The sequence below is a fragment of the Malurus melanocephalus genome, unplaced genomic scaffold (genome assembly GCF_030028575.1).
Source record: "Malurus melanocephalus ecotype Western Australia unplaced genomic scaffold, MMel_1.1 scaffold_114, whole genome shotgun sequence".
Taxonomy (NCBI): domain Eukaryota; kingdom Metazoa; phylum Chordata; class Aves; order Passeriformes; family Maluridae; genus Malurus; species Malurus melanocephalus.
The window spans coordinates 1,692,680-1,706,100 of record NW_026623346.1 but is presented as its reverse complement, the minus strand read 5'-3'; the positions used below and the strand labels follow the sequence as shown (position 1 = coordinate 1,706,100).

The 13,421-nt window shown below is 36.3% G+C and overlaps 1 protein-coding gene across 5 annotated transcripts in view; it reads right to left on the bottom strand.

Annotated features, from left to right (window-relative positions):
• The window catches only part of ZNF143 (zinc finger protein 143), a 42,831-nt gene that overhangs the window by 16,175 nt on the left and 13,235 nt on the right, over positions 1–13,421 (bottom strand). For 4 of the 5 annotated variants that reach the window (XM_057369724.1, XM_057369722.1, XM_057369725.1 and 1 more), the window contains exons 4-10: positions 12,995–13,078; positions 12,688–12,768; positions 11,579–11,775; positions 7,676–7,750; positions 4,393–4,512; positions 3,326–3,401; positions 1,632–1,757 (exon numbers count right to left, since the gene is read on the bottom strand). In XM_057369724.1, the coding sequence (XP_057225707.1) occupies positions 1,632–1,757; positions 3,326–3,401; positions 4,393–4,512; positions 7,676–7,750; positions 11,579–11,775; positions 12,688–12,768; positions 12,995–13,078 (759 nt within the window). The remainder of the gene's footprint in view (positions 1–1,631; positions 1,758–3,325; positions 3,402–4,392; positions 4,513–7,675; positions 7,751–11,578; positions 11,776–12,687; positions 12,769–12,994; positions 13,079–13,421) is intronic. The other variant, XM_057369726.1, reaches the window with a different exon arrangement.

Below are 13,421 nucleotides of genomic sequence, written 5' to 3'. Positions count from 1 at the left end.
GTGACAGAGAATTCCAACACTAGAAATGCAAAGTCTTGCAGCTCTACCCCACTGCAGCACGATGTACCATCCACAGCAGCTTTTCTGATCCCAGAGCTGTGCCTAGTCACGGGGAAGTCACGGAGAAACCCAAGGCAAGCATTTGATGGCACTGAAAGTGGGAATTGACTGCTACTCAAAGAGAGAGAAAAGTCACTTCTGGTTAAAACAGGCAGAAAATGAAGAAAGTGCTCACCCTGATCTACATCCTAGAGGAAGGGAAAAGTTTCTAAACCATGGGAGAGAGTGAGAGAACCCGGACCTGCCTCCATCACGTGCTCTGCTGCAGCTTGCTTAAGCCATGAGCATATATGGCTCCGTCCTCCTGCACAAAGGAGCTGCTGCAATTTTTTTCTCATTCCTTAGATTCCTTAAAACACTCATAAATCTGAAATAAGACACCTCCGGTCCCTGGACTGCTGCGAGATTGTATTTCTATCACAAATATTGTTCAGGTGGGTAGGTTACATAGGGCTGGCTCAAGTCTTTTGTCTCAACTGCCAAATAGAGAAAGATTAATTTACCACACAACTTTTGTGGCCATAAAGAAGAAAACAATCCACAGCTAATGAAGTTCCCCATACTACAGAAACTTTTCAGTTCATAGTCTGTACTAGATAAATATCAACAGTGCTCTTCTAGAACTAAGAGATGACACGTTTATCCTGATGTTTAAAAATCCAGATAGGACTAATCCCAAYAGATTCTCTTTGTACGGAAGTCCAAAAAAGCAGAAATATCTTAATGTAATCTTGAGATTCTACAATTTTTATTGCCTGTACTGACATTCCACCCTCCCATATCGTTATTTTTAATTATTAAAGAATCCAAACCCCTATTTATTTTATTTTTTCTTCTTGACTCTCTAAGAATCAGAAAGTTCACAGAAAAACTTGTCAGCRTTCTAGCAGAAACATAAATAGACAATGGAATAGGTTAACAAGCAWTAGATTGTTCTTCCTACATACAAAGGAGACATTGAGCAAACTTGTTTACATATGTGTCCACCCACAGAGTTTTGCAGTGTAGTGTGTGCTGTCTAGAATCCATGGTTTGGTTTTCAATTTAATGTTTTTAAACAAAATTAATATTTTATTTTTGTGCCTTTGCAAGTTTTAGTCACAGCTGTTTTTTATGATATTTTTGTTTATCTGCTGGAAGCAGAGATGGGAAATCAGGATAACAAGCTCAGAAACTGGCATGAGAGTTGTATTAAAGCACCAAAACTGAGGAACATTGAAGCCATTTCTAAAGGGCAAAATAGATTATTGAGGAAAAGTTCCTTTTTCTGTTACAGCTGCAGACAAAACTGTAAAGGCAACAAATGACTCAGTGACAATGTAAATGAGGCACTGCTAAAAGTTAGTGCATTTGCAATAGCAGTGTCAATGCTTAAGCACTTTTACCAAGAAAAGCATACTGGATTTGCAGTAAATGCTTACCATACTGAAATGCTGCTGAGCTCACTGGGCTTCAGAAAGAGAATATACACAGGCTGATTTTGTAAGTATAAAGTCACAGAATGAGGAAAGAAAACAAACTAAAAATCCACCTAAGTGAATTACCAAAAAAGTCTCGTGTGATGATAGTACCTGTGTGGGTTCGAATGTGCTTCTGCAGGTCTCCAGAAGTCTTGAAGGATTTGGTGCAATTCTCTTCTGTGCACCGATAAGGCTTTTCACCAGTGTGTGTTCGCACATGACTTTTTAACCCATACCCTGGAGATCAGAAAGGATGTTATCAGAGCATAAGCACCAAATCAGGACACTCATAAACCATCCCCAGCAAAAGCTGGGCTTGCCATTCCAATCAGGAATGCTGATGAGCAAAATTTGCTCTTTCATTCTTCATAAATACTTCATTCTACCCTGTGGGTCAGTAGATCTCTGGATAACAGTTTAGAAATTCTTTCATCCTTCATAGATGAAGAAAATACACTTCCATAATGCTTCTCCTTCCCTTCAGAAGGATAAGTTGCAATTATTTTAATGTGGACAAATATTTATTCTGCCTTCTGAGGAAGCCATATGCTCTGCCTTTCATCTCATTCTTACCTCTTCCCACTGCTGTCATCAAAATGACATTTAATTATTTGCTGATAGGAAAAACAATACGACTAATGAAATCAGCAGTAGAATCACATATATAGGTGCTAACCAAAGGCAGTCATAGACACTCATCCTCTTTAAGATTACCTTTAAAGACTCGTGGTCATCAAAAACTCTACCAGTCTGAAGTGAACTTTGGATCATGCCCTCTATAAATTATTTTGCAATGAGCATTTTACCAAGATTTTCCTTTCAGCACCTTTCTGAAAAGACAATGACTAAAGAAGCCTGAAACAGCCATTTTAGAAAATGAACCTGAATTTCACTTGTACCCACAAGTGATGTATGCATTTCTACAAAACAAAATCTGAAAATGGCATCTGCTTTAATTTCAGTGCTCTCTCCAAAACTACTGAAATACCTATTGATGTTTTCAAAAGCATGAAGCATGTGAACCAAGCTGAACATTAATTCACTTTTACATCTAAAATAAACTCAGTTTCAAGTGAAGTTGTTTCCCTTTTGACTTGTTGCATCTGCATTTACTTTGCTCATTTCCATTCAAAGAAACCGTATTAAACATATTAGATCAGATGAAGCTTTTTAAAAAAAATACCTTATTTAAAAAAATAGAGCCCAACCTTCCTAAGTATTATACTAATTTACATTCAAAGTAAAAGAATAAAATTTGAAACAAGTTTTGCTATTTCATTTTCTTCCATGTTTCATTCCTGATAATTGCACTTTGCACAAAAAAAAATTAATCTCAGGGAGAGCATCATTTTTGAGCAGAGTAATTTGAGAGAGTTACGAAATGTAGAGTTCACTTCACAACAGACATCACTCTGATACAAATTCAATAAAGAACACTTAAACCAGCATCTTCTATCAAAGTTCCTTTCAAATTTAGACCAGAAGATCAAGAATCTGCCTTAAGCCTACAGGTTCAGCTTTCCTTTATCACCTCATTTAGCTTTTGCTATTAGTCTAATGGTCAGAAAGGCCTATTTTTTAACATACAGTTTGACTGTAGCATGACAGGCAAAGAGTAAGGAAATGTTGAGTGCTTCACCTCATTGACCCTTGAGTAAGTGTTAAATCCTCTTTCTTTTCTATTGCTACACTAGCTGAAAAGATGAGGTTTTTTCCAGTTCTCCCAACCTTCCCAGCAGTTAAAAACTTACTTTATTCACAGCCAAGCACTAACAAGCAGGAGGAGCTAGTCTGCAAAAGATTACCTGTTGCAAAGGCTTTGCCACACCCAGGATGTTCGCACTGATACGGTCTGTCTCCTGTGTGAGACCTTTCATGCACCTGTTGACATCCAAAACAGTGACTTAATGAAATGCTGTATCTGGTTACTTCAGCACAGAAGCAGCTCATTCTCAAAGTCAACGTGTTTTATTTATCTTACTAAGATTCACATTCAAGTGTCTGTTTATTTCAGTGATGAAAGAAAAAAAAAGTGTTTTCCCTAAAACTAAAGATGCCTTTTTCCAGGTCTAACCTGATCTTTCCAGTCTGTTTTTGCACAAAACACTTCTGTCCAGGCATGCAGAGCTGCCATCATGTAACTACATTAAAGACAGTAGGCAAATATGCCTCAGAGTCCACTCTCTATCTGATTTTTTGACTTCACTGAATGCTTCCAATGATCCTCTTATATTGCATTAAACCTCTACAGCAAGGACATGATTTTAGCAAGTGACTCATAAAGCCAACTACTCACTGACTCCTGTATTTAGTCAGAGATGAGGCAGCACTGTGAGGAGATTACCTCATCAAGGGATTGTCTCGGCTTCAGCTGGAATGTGAGCAGCCCTACACCATTTACCATTTCAGTAATTCCTTTACCTTATTTTAAAAAAGGAAGAGAATTAACAAGTTGCCGTCTGTAAAAGAAAAGATGTTCCAGCTTTTCACTTTGAATATTAGTTTTCAAGAGTCTCACTTTCTACTATGATAGTGAAATTATTTCAAAAACTGGAATTTTTGCATGATCATGCATACATGTAAAGTTGATAAAGTGAATGCTGGAGTCCAGAATTTCTGTGTCACTGCTGGTGGAAACAACCTCAACATGCTAGCAGCACAGCAGCTGAATGGAATCCCACAACTGCATCTATCCAAAACACTAAGCAACTCATCTGAGCACCACTACTTACTGTAAAATCAATCCAATAAACATTTGACAAAACAGCCCCATTGCAACCCTCTCTCTTGATTTCTACTACTTTTAACCACTTAATCTCTCAAAAAAAAATCACGTCTACAAAGTACCAATGTCCATTTTACATCTCATCACCTTAAGATGGTGAGCTGTTGTGTACAGCTTTCCACAGCCATCATAATCACAGCGAAAGGCCTTCTCTCCAGTTTGTTGAGATTTTGCAGTCACTCTTGTTCCATGTCCTTGCAAGACAATCTTAAGTGAAAGAGGAAAAAAAAAATTTAAAAGGCCCAACCAAACCACACACCAAAAAAAACCCAACCACCAAGATAGATCAGAGAAGTTACACACTTTATATTGATATCAAACCAGAGCTGATTCTGACATTCTGACAGGTTTCTTTTGTTTCTCTTTGCCATGCCATATATTTCTGAGTCCGAAATAAATAAATGAAAAATAAATAACTGAAAATCAAATTCTCATGATGGAAACTATAAAACACATTTACTTGTACCTAGCAAATTTAAAAGCTTACATTAATTAGCCAAATAGCAAAGACAAATAACTTAAAATCTAAGCACAGTGATAAAATGACCAAATTAATAGTCCGACAAGTCTTGGATTACATCTGAGGTGCTAGATCTGTTCCTAAGGGAGATTAGCCATAAATCAGACCACCCTCAAAGATAAGTTCATGGAAAGGCCAAACAATAATGAAATGTCCTTAGAATGAGCACTTTTTGAAAATGAAGGAAAGCATTTTGTACTTGGTCTGCCATGCATGTATTTTGATCAAGCTAATTGGAGCAACGTGAGCTAGGTTCTACTCTCCCTACTGGCATGACAGCAGGAAAATATCCAGAATAGCTTCAGGAGGCAACTGAAAACCCTTGTAAAGGCTTCTTCACACACTGACATGCAAGACGCATTTATACAGACTGAACACACGGGCAGAAGCCCAAACATAAGCATTTTGGTAAAATGGTATGCAAAGCAATCAAGACTATTTCAAAAGGTCTGTCCTTTTAAACCACTCCCCTTTTCTTACAGATCCAATTCTATACCAAACTGTCAAAAGAACATTGCACTGAAGCACTGATTTTTTTTATATCTTAGTAAATCTACTACTATTTCTTTGCTGTTCCAGCATATAAAAATATGCACCTACTTGCTAAGTTCTGCTATAAAGTTCAAGCATGCCGAAGTTTAAAAGAAAACAAAAACAGTTCTGTAACGTGCTGATCTCTGCAAGGAAATAACCAGCCATAATCTTACCAATATTAAGATGGATACAAAAAGTGGGGGGAAATAAAGCACCTTTATGATAATGTGAAACTTCCTGAGAACTGTCTACTTCACATACTTTTAAATAGAATAAATAAACAGAATTTTAACAAACTTATTTTTAAGAGATCCAAAATGCATCCTGAGTTCAGAGAGGTAGCACAGCAGAAAAACAAAGATCTCGGATCATCTTTTTCTACTGCACACATGAAAGCAGAATCATATAACCAAAGTGTGTATTGTGAACAGATGGGTACGACAGTTTGGAAAGGAAACAGTGAGATATCCATTTGGGCACACAGAGTCTTTTGTTTTGCCATGTAGAAATCACAAAGAGATTTTCTGCTTTTTTTCTTTGGTGAAACACCTATCTCATCACATGAAAGACTGAGTGACTTAACAGTATAACATCTGTTCTGTTACCTGTGGACTTAAAATGTTTGTAAATATACAACCTATTTAATTCTATATCTAAATATGAGATTATTTCATATATATTAATATATATTAATACAGAATGAGTTACAAGAATACTTAAATCAAGATATAAGATTGATTTATATTGTTATACATAATTGATAGCTCTTGGCCCCTTCAACTGAAGGCCAGCTGTAATCATCTTATAAGGGTCAGAATTTGAGACTAAGCCTCACTGCCTTTTTGAAATATCARATCTTGTTTTGTTTGGAACATATAATGCTCCATAAGATTGGCACATTTCCATATGCACATATGTTGCCATATATGTATAAGATAAAACCACCTCCACATTCAGTTTGCTTTGGGGCTGAGGCCAAAATTCCTATTTAGGTGGATACTGGTTACAGGTAATTTGGCTTAATAGGCTCTTCCTTCAGGTAAAAGCAACAAAGATTTTGTCTTACTCTTCCTTGAATTTTGCCTTTCATTGGGGATGTATCCCTATTCCAACCTACAAGAGAGCAAACCCTCTGAATTTCTTAATTTCAGTTTTTTGGAATATAGTCCAATACAGTAAATAATGCATGTATTAGCGATGCTCTCCTTCCACAGTCAAGCCACACAGGCAAAAGTGAAGTGTCTGCAGCTTTAAATATTGTGGGATGTAACTTGTGAAAAATTATTAATAGAAAATTTGAGCCGTCAAGAGGTGAACCTATAATTGTTCCTTTCACAGATAATGTATTTTAATCTTGGAAGATATTTTTCCTCCTAGTCTAATTCACCATTTCTTAAATTAGGCAAAAAGGAGTAAAGGTTTGTCCAGAGAAGCCCCATTCAAAATGCAATGGCTTTTCTATTTTTGATTTTGTCATCTTAACATGTGAGGGTGTAAAGGTTTTAGGATTATTTTTGTTGTTGTATATTTGAGGCCCAGAATACATTTTTCTTTGTCTTTCCCTTTAGTAAAATGTATTATAATGTTAAATACCATTCTTCTAACATAGTTTTATAGATGTCAGGAAAAAAAGCTTGAACTTAGTAAGTTGCACCTGTATTTTCCATTACCATTTGAACTTTTAAGTTAATCTTTTCACATTAAAAGGTTTTTACACTTCCATGTACKAGCAAAATGGATCCAAAAAAATAAATGGAAGTATTTTTCTTTCAGCATTCTGTAGGAGCAACACTCTTAACAACTGATTCCTTATGAAACCTGCTACAGAAGTCAGAGAACATAACAGGGCAAATGGAATCCAAGTAAGTCATCAAAGAGAGAACAATTCCAGACATATGCCTGGAATTGTCTGTCTTAGAAGAAATTTATTAATTGAGACAGCATTCTTTCTGCTTTAAATACTATCAAAAGTCAGGCCCTTCTCTGGAAAAGAACTTCTGAAAAACATTCTCACTGATTAAATACTCAGGACAGCTTGAAAAATCTTCAGAATAATTTAAAATCACCTTTTAACAGGAAAAAAATCCCTAGAAAACAGTAAGTATTGAAGATCCTTTTAAAAATTTTGTGGCAGGATCTTGTACAGAGATAATATAATCTATCTGTATAGTCTGAAATCTGTAACTTCTGAAAGGTAGCAGCAGAACCCAGTTCATGGCTACAGAGCTCCCCATCACGCACCTTGCTGGGCAGAGAAGACAAAAGAAATTAATATACTTAATAATTAYACTTAATTATTTTGTATTAGGCACATACCTGCATTTTTTTATCTTGTTCATTTTCACCTATCATTCCTGTGCTACTAACAGTGTCATTTCCATCAATAGACACCTGAAAAACAAAGTTGAAATGGGAAAAACATTTACAGGTTATTTTCATTCATGTGAGAAACAGAGGCTTACAGACAGTTCTTGGAGGTTTACTGTTTCATAGCTCTCTAGCTCCCTCTTGGAACATGGTTATCCTCTAGTGCATGATAAACATCACCTGCAGCACCTGCCTTACAGAAGAGGGAAAGTGAGCACAGCAAAGTTGTTTTATAACAGGCTAGGAAAGACTTCAAGAACTAAGTATGTTAATTAATAGACTAAATTAATAGACAAAAGTATTACAACAAATCAGTAAGTGTGACAATTTTGAGTTCTGATAAAAAAAAAAACCCAAACATTTACTTATTTTATTATAAAGGCATATCTCTCCTTGTTAAGCAGAATGTACTTCTTTTAAACAGCACAACTGCTTTTGTGTTGTAGCACATTGTCTTAGCACATCTCAATTTGAACTAGACTAGTTACAATTAAGCAAGGACTTGGTTATTGCTACATAGGTTTGTTTTTAAACAGTCTCCAGCAGGAGAAAGGCATTGCTGTTTCCAATCAGCTCATAAAAATATTTCAGTCTGCTAGATGTAAATGTGAATTTTTTATTTAAATAAAAAAAATAATTACCCACTTTAAAAAAACATCCCAAACAGTCTCACATGCAGCAACTCAAAGAACAAGATCTTCTTAGTCACTGTATAAAAAGTTAAAGTACACTCTGCATTGTTTCCCATTCCTTAATTGTCTCTGTATTAAGCACAGGCATTCACAATACTCTCTGCATCCACTATATTCAGGGCTGAGACTGATGCACCTAAGCCTGCTCTAAGTGATTCTATTCTTCTCTAAAACAGTTTGGCAGGAACGCTCCCTGCCCTGGGCTGCTCATGCTCCTTCACCCAAGAGGCCACAGCAGGCTCCTGAGAACATTGGTGCTTGTGTGAAGTATTTTGCCCAAAGCACCAGCCACCAGCAGTTTGCTTGGAGACGGTGATGAATTCATCCCACAAAAGGTTTACAGACCGTACTCTCTCTCTAAATTAGACAATTATGAGCAATATACTTTTGGGAAATTTGGGCTAAAACACTGAAGGGGAAAGTGTCCAAGCAGAATTACAAAGAAACTGAAAAAAAAGAGAGTCAGAAAGCAGGTAATTCTTGGGTATCATTTTGGGAGCTTCTCCCTCAGAATCTTTAAAGGAAGAGGAGAGAACCTGCACAGAAAGAAGACTTGAATTACTTCATCCTGAACTTCCTGTTGTTGGTTGAGCAAAGAACTGCTGACATGAAATTAGAACTTGTTCAACTATTGAAAACAAATGATCCAAACAGAATGTGCATGTATGTGTTGAGGCATGCACAAATCCCAGGAACTGTACTTTGCCAGCAGCTTTTCCTGGCATAGGAAAACAGGTTATGGAAGGAAAGTATGGGCTGTAACCTCTTCGTAATTCCATCATACATCTTCTGACTTGACAGAGAGCAATGATCTCTTTTTTCCTTGGTTGCTTTGGGAGGATGGTGGCATTGACTCAGCCCAAAATTAGAGGACTACAGTTAAGTCTGTATGTGCTTTGCATGTTGTGAGAAAATAGTACTATGCCTGAAGCAGAAGTGAGGGACAATGAAAAATGTACATTTTCCACCATGTTCATTGAGCTTCTGGGTAGTCTGCTTGGATGTCCTTGTATGAACTCTTTTATATTCTACACTGATCTTGAGAACCCCATTGATCTTTGTGTTTCTGCCTGTTGCATTGGACAGGGAAGCAAAGAAGAACCACCACTCTTCAAATCTACCCGTAAATTTTTGTTGCCCTTTACATTTTGGAAAGAAAACCTTAAAAAAATGAAACTGAAAAAGTCATCCAACTTTACACCTCTCTTTTGCAGTATTGTACGAATTCTGAAAAGATTCCAGGGCAAATCTTTGAGCTCCTCCTGAAACATTCTCTTCTATGCTAAAGAAAGATTTAGTCTGCCTTCAATTAAAAAGAGAAGAGCACCTACATTGAGTCAAACTAAAGGCCATACTACTGCACTACTTCATTTCCAACAGCAGCCAGTAGCAGATGCTGGGGAATACTAAACAAACAGGCCAAGCACACAGTGATGCATTCCCCATAATATTCTCCCAACCTCCATGCAATTTGTGGCTGGTCAACTTCCTGAACCAGAAGTCACATGTTTCTACCTAACAGCCATGGACACATTTTTCTTCCATGAATTTATGTAACTGCTCCTTGAATCTAAGGACATATTAGTGTCCACAATACTCTACAAGCAGTGCTGTGGCTTAACTTCATGCTATTTGAAAGTCTTCTTTGTTTTTCTTGAACCCATCACCCAAGAGCTTCACCTGATGTTTCCCAGTTCTTAAACCAGTACAATGACAAGTTGCAATTCTTTGCAGTACTTAAAATTTTATAAAATCCTATAATATACTTACCTTGTACATTTAATTTCTTCCTGTACCTCTTTAAAAGTAACACTAGCTGCTATGACAAGTGTACCTTGCTTCACTATTAAGTGTACATGGACACAGAGAAGGGCCACAAAATCACATTTCTCCTTTTAAGAAAGATCGAGGGTTCTGACCATTGAGCTCTTATTTGATTTTGTACATAAACCAGTTGTAGTGGAAACTCACTTCCACTGATTGTCCCTAAAGGTTCCAGCAGAACCTTTCAGAAAAAGGTTCTAGGATGAAAGCTTAAAGAAAAGTTTTTCCTACACACAAGTGCACCACAGAAAGCAAGTTCACATTACAGAATTCAAAAACACATATTGAGTTAAATGGGATGAAAATGCAAATTTATTTGCATTTCTTCTGTTTCTTCTTCACCCTCTCAAAACAGAAACTTACCAGAAATTATGATTAATATGGCTGCTGATTAAGATGGGGAAAGTTATGATTGATTTAATCTAAATGAAATAGTAGCTAGGGAATGTTCTAAAAGCTTGTGATTACAGCTCAACTAACATTGAATTACATTTTATTTCATGAAATGCTAAAGCATAGCCAATCACAACACAATTTGACTGGCTGCCTTAGGATCTCTCAATTCTAACAGACAGAAGTATAATGAAAAGAATAGTGAATAAGATATTTAATTATCCTTACTGGCCTTCTCCCAGAATGTGACAACTCTTAGTGACACTGACAGGACAGACTTGAAAATTTACTCTTCTCTTTTTCCAGAACAATACAAGCACTGATGGCAATTACCCAGCAACTGGGACACTCCTAAACTATAGAGTCATGGAAGTTGCATCACCCATTACTCTACTTCCATCATGCTTTACAGAAGCCCAGTAAAGCAAAAAACATGAATTTTGTGCATCATACTACATTTTTACTATTGAAAGTATGGACCAGAGAAGTTTTCTCTTAACTCAGTAACTGCCTAATTTTCTTTTTTACACCGCATACCATGTGTTGTCTTTGCCATACTCTTCCTGTTTAGGAAAAAAACAATCGGCAATAGTGTTTGAAAAAGAATAATTTAACTTCGTCCTTCTTTCTAAATAGTTTCCTTTCAAGAGACTCTTTTGCAATGCTGTATTACAGAGAAGATTATTATTTAGCTGTCCAAATAGCTTTCTAAATCTGACTCCAGCTCTGTGCTCTATCTTTTCTCCTTTTTATGCAACACTACTCACCAGACCTACTCGTGACAGCAAAGCACTGTCATGACAATTTGGTTTTCTCCCTTCTGCGAATCTGAGACTCTTTCAGTTATAATTTTATTACTTAAAAGACAACTGGCTCATGCTGCAAGATATGTTGTGCTGCTACATTAAAACATGACGGATAGAAAAAATGCCTTTAAGAGTACCTTGGCTGCGTATTGTTCCAAAGCACTGATGGTGTCTGGATCGATGGCAGCATCTCCTGTGTGCAGTCCTGCCACTGTGCCATCAGCCTGGATGGCTAAAATGGTGTCTGACTGTGGCATCTGCACCGTGTGGTGGATGTAGGCAGTGGTTCCATCCTCCAGCTGCACAGCTTGCAATGCACTCTGGTCATAACTGTCTGAGGAATGATAGTGCAAAGTGTTAGGATTCTGAAAGGAGTAGCAATGTGTTACCTGAGAAACTACTGCTCTTCAGGAAGTGTCTCCTGAAGTCATACACACATAGGAAATATATTAGAAATATAAACACTTAATACCATGAATAACACAGGAATTTGTTTTCAAGACAATACCTCCCATAGTTTTATTTCTACACTTACAAAAGTACAAAAAAAATTATACTGATCTAGCTTTATTTACAAAGGAAATCAGAACACAAATATGCTTTCCCTTTCAAATCCATTCATAATAAAATGAAAACAATGTAAGAGATCTACTGATATCATTACTTTAGATTTCAGAATTCATGGATTTCACATTTTAAGAAGAGAATTGCGCAAATTTGCAAAAGAAACACAAAATATAAAACTACTTTTAATAAAAGAGTTTTATATTACATTCTTTCCTCTTACTATTGTCGTTTGTAAAATGTAATTGTCTCACCGGTTTAAACAGATTTAAACTATATATTTGATTTTTTCTAGAGAAGTAACACTATTTCCAAGACAAGTGTAATCATCTTCTACAGAAATGTAAGTTATCATCCGGAATAAACACATTTGCATTCCTGACTGCCAGCTGGCACATTTTCTGCCCTACTACCTAATGGTATATACTCACTTTCATGTGTTCCTGGGATAAAATACACAGTGAAATACACTGGGTTTGATTACATTTATGACTGTTATATGAGGCCCAAGTAACTAACTGAACCAGTCTCATTCCAATAATTTTCAGATTTCACAAAGTTAAATAATCAGCACTGGGAAGCCCAGTATGTAAGATGATAGATCTTAGAGAGTATCCTATTTTATACTGCTAAAGTTCTGTTGAACACTGGTGTTAATAAATCCCACTTGAAAAACAGTTACCTTTTGAGGTGTGATGAATAAATGCCGTAGTTCCATCTTCCAGCTGAACTGCTTGTCCATCTTCCAGACGCAGGCTGTCCCCTGCTCAGAGGGAAACATTACAGCACTTCAGCAAGAGTTCAAAGAATCCACTGGATGGAAAGATTAAATACTAAATACCTAAGGTTACAAAATACCTAAGATCTCTCTATGACTGTTTCCATTAAAATATGAAATCAAGCTATTATAATGATTATTAATTATTTAATATTAATATTCATCAGTAACACATTATTTTATAACATATTTCTTGTATTATTGCACTCACTGCTTTTAGGCATAGGTACATGTTGAACATAAGCAGCAGAACCATCTTCTAATTGAATCACTTGGCCATCCATTAATTTACCATCTGAAATATACAGAATATTTTTAAGAGTTCTAATTGTGCAACACATCAGTTCTAACACACAGTTGACACTTTCTAGATTAATATACAATAAAACATCAACAAGAAATAATTTTTGGTAAGTAATAAACACGTGTGACTGTACACAGCTTTTAAATTCTGAGATTACAAAACACAGAAAAGGTCTGCTGTTCTATCTGTTAGGCAGAATGTTGGTATCTGGGTTGGTTGGTATCTGGAGAAGATCACTTCTCTTTCATTTGACTTCGGTTCTGAATTTCATTTTTGCATCTTATTAGTAGCAAAAATAAAGTATTTATGCTATGGTATTACTGTAATAGCTGTA